This window comes from Saccostrea cucullata, unplaced genomic scaffold (assembly GCF_032062105.1).
Source record: "Saccostrea cucullata isolate Sc308-1 unplaced genomic scaffold, CSIRO_AGI_Scuc_v1 ctg6105, whole genome shotgun sequence".
NCBI classification, from domain to species: Eukaryota; Metazoa; Mollusca; class Bivalvia; order Ostreida; family Ostreidae; genus Saccostrea; species Saccostrea cuccullata.
Genome location: NW_026937002.1, coordinates 1 through 3,751, shown reverse-complemented (window position 1 = coordinate 3,751; position 3,751 = coordinate 1). Strand labels below are relative to the sequence as shown.

The following is a 3,751-nucleotide window of genomic DNA, read 5'->3' as shown; positions in this document are numbered from 1 at the left end:
TCTGTATAAGAGAAAGAAAGGCAGGATCTACTACGAATGTTTTCGTCATTTTCTAAAATTAGAAGGTGGAAATTCCCTAAAACTATAAACAAACCTTGTTGACATATCAATGCTGAGTTTGCTATTTCAAATATCAAGTGAGAAGAAAACTGGTGTTAGGTATTCTTCCTCAGGTAAGTGATTTTGAGAAATAATAAATATATAACCAATTATCAATAGATATTTCTCCAGAGAAAACATGAATTGCGAAAATGTAGAAAAAACACTGTATTTCGATCTTCTTTTTGATTACTGCTAAAAAAATAAAAATGAAAAATTGTATACTGATACATTTTGTTTAAACTGTCGTTGATCTTAATATGATATGAATAAGTAAGAAATTAACTGCGAAAAAAATCAAAGATGGTTTATGTAGGTCTAGAAAAAGAAAATGAAAGTTGTGCATATGTTTCTTCGAAATAGCATGGTTAAAACATGATATAGCAAATTAATAACAACGTGCTTATTATCTTTCCATGGCAGCTCTTAAAAATGGCCGAAAAGTCAGATTTTGCTCCCAAGACACCAAAAAGTAGTTACAAACAATTAGATGAATTAGCACAGAAAAATCAGACAGCGGTAAGTGTAAATCCATATATCTATAAATAGCCATTGTTTAAAAAATTTTACCCACGACAAACGTTTATGAACCGAGGCAACTCTATATGTCCTTGTAGTATTGAAATATGTGCCACACATCTAGTTAGCTGGATTTCTCACTACAACATGATCCTCTGTCAATCTGAATTATTGTAAAGATAACAAAAAGTGATCATTCCTTAAATTTTAGTCCATTTAAAACGGAATTACGTTCCATGTATTATTTTCTTTTTAATCCTTGTCTACAAATATCTTTAAACGTTATGGAAAAAAACTTCCACCTACATTATATTTGTACATGTACATACCAATCCCAAAATTTTGCTGATCTGGGAAAGGGCATGCAAACATTATTTCAAAGATGGCCTTGCAATGTTAAATGAGGAAAACATTTTTTTCTTGTTTTTGAGATTTTCTTGTTTTTATTTTCAGATTTTTAGTCAATTTGAACAACACCCAGAGGGATTTCTTGCTTCTTTAACACTGGGAGAGGAGGTGTTCACTGGAATTGGAAGCAATAAAACGGCAGCAAAAGATAAAGCAGCGGAGGCTGCATTAGAAATATGGAGTACGAAAATAACTCCAGAGAAAAAGATAGAAAAGACACCTGTTACGATACTAAATGAATTTTGTCAGCATAATAGGAAGGTATGTTAAATGCATGAACTACCCTTTTGCTGGGAAGGTTACGTTACAAGTGATCGAGAAAAAATTCAAATACCAAGTTTCAAAATTTTAAATACAGTCACTGAGATAAATGTGTATAATAATGTTCAGAACTATCTGTTGCTAAAGACAAAATCATACCCTTCGAGATTTTCCATTCCGCGTATCGCTTCTAACAAAGATTGAGTCTGTAATTATGAACAGTCTCCTTAATTATAAACTACCAACTCCAAGTTTAACAAAACAGCTATAGTTAAGTTTTTCTTTTGGATTTTTTTCTTCTCACAATAGTAAATGTTACTTTAATCAAATATCCATTATCATCATCAACTCATTATTGAGCTTTAATGAATATCTTTAATGTTTCAAGTTTTTTAATGATGAAACTTAAAGATATATAAGCCGCATTAGTGTTTTATTGTAAAAGAAATATATATATTTGGTGTCTCATCAAGTTATATAAGTTATATACTTTCTGCAAATAAGACAATTCCACTCCATCACTTTTAAAAGTAATGAAATATTATTTGGTAAAAATTATTTTCTCTCCGAGTCGGATAATAAAACGCCTCTTACTGAAATATTCATGATCACGTGGTCTCGCATGCTCACAGCAAACAATGTTCCAATCTCGTGAATGAACCGAAAAGCATGATGGTCTTCTACGTTTTCACTACAAACACGTGAGTTAGGGATTATCAATACGTGAGCACACCTCAGAGTTGGTTGCTTTTTGTATCGTGGAAGAATCACTTGCAATTGTCTTTTCAATAGCAGTACAGCACGGGGAAACTCTAAACAAACGGACCTGTACAATGGAGTGGGGAAACCTTTAATTTTTATCATTGTTAATCATTTGTATGTAAATATGAGCTTGGGATTAGTAAATACATGTTATAATGTACATAATGCATTAAGCGTGTAAATGTTTGGGAAAATGCATCAAGTCTTTCCGAGAGCGATTTAAAAAACTAGCCCTTTCGAAAAGCACATGTAGTATTTCATGAATTTCATCCATAAATGCATTAAATGCAATTCATTGAGCTGATTGGTCGATTTGTCAGTCATATTGGTTCCTCACTGAACAGACGTCACAAAAATATTTTCCTCGACCTGATGATTCTCGTGATGCTTTTCCCGCGCACATGTGCAGATCCAGGATAAAGGTCAGTCCTTTATAAATATGCATGGGAATATCATGTTCTTTTCCCGACTAGTACTTTGTTAATACCGAATAATATTTCGTCGAATTTGCAAAAATGCTTCATTTTTGATAGCTTATCATACTTAAAAATTTTTTGTTCGGTTTCAGCTGTGCAAAAATACTGTTTACCACGGCATACATATCTTTAAAACTAGCCTTATTGTAGATAAAACACAAATATGAGGAGCTTGACAAGGATGCTGATGAATTCGTCTCCAGAGTTTTGATAATGCTTGAAAATGAAGAAGGAGAAGTGGAAAAAGAGGAGGAACACAAAGGAAGAGGCAGATCTAAGAAAGATGCTAAACAAAACTCTGCCTCTACAGCTTTACAGAGAAGTTATATACTACATTCCTTCACAGGAGTTGTGCCAAATGTCAACAATGAATCTTGTTAGTTGATAAGTAAAATATGTTATGAGAGATTTTTCTGCTATACATGTTTTATCCTTTTTATATTTCCTTTTCCATTCATTATGATACTATATATTATAGACATGTTTCTTTAAAAAAATATATAACACATGCATATATCATATTTATAATACAATAATATATCATAGTTCCGTTGACCTCTTTTCAATTTTTGTTACCTTACTCGTGATTTTTTACGAGAAAAATCTTATCCTTGATTGGTCTTTTTTAAAAAAGCAAATTTAACTTAAATTTGAACTTGAATTTAAAGGTATTTCGACAGTCGGACGATTGTATGAGTGTAAACCTGGACAGACTGGTTATGTCCTAATTGTGTATTTCAGCAGAGACAGAGACTGTAAGTGAAAGTTATAGTAATCTTTTTAAGGAATAACATTCTAATTTTTTGGTTTCATGATGATTGTGATCAATCGATTGGCTTGGGTGATAATTTGCATTAACGCTGAAGGCGTTTTTTCAACAAAATTATCAAGCAAGCCAATCGATTGATCATCGTCCTGAAACCAAAAATCTTAGAGTTATTTCTTATATTTACATTCCCTTTTTTTCCGCAAAAATTCCGTGCACTTCTGTCTCTATTTGTCCTTCCCAACACGTGATTTTTAAAGCAACGCCTATTGACGAACCAATACATTTATTTGGAAATTTTATCTCGGACAAAGGCATTGAAACGTAAACATATAAAAATATATAGAGAGTATGAACTTTCATTGTCAAAACAAGTAGTGGTGCTTTTTCAATCTGTACAAGTGTATGTCAATAATCTTATTTTCTCACTTCGAAAAAAATTTCGCCACTTAATTAATGT

General features: G+C 32.0%; 1 protein-coding gene across 1 annotated transcript; it reads left to right on the top strand.

Annotated features, from left to right (window-relative positions):
• Window positions 1-440: 440 nt before the first annotated feature.
• On the top strand, window positions 441-3,615 carry LOC134247044 (uncharacterized; the record flags this gene model as incomplete). The annotated part of the gene is made up of 5 exons (XM_062729385.1): window positions 441-618; window positions 1,072-1,287; window positions 2,676-2,901; window positions 3,194-3,280; window positions 3,552-3,615. Coding segments are annotated over exons 1-5 (680 nt in total), but the record flags the coding sequence as incomplete, so codon positions are not given.
• Window positions 3,616-3,751: the final 136 nt, after the last annotated feature.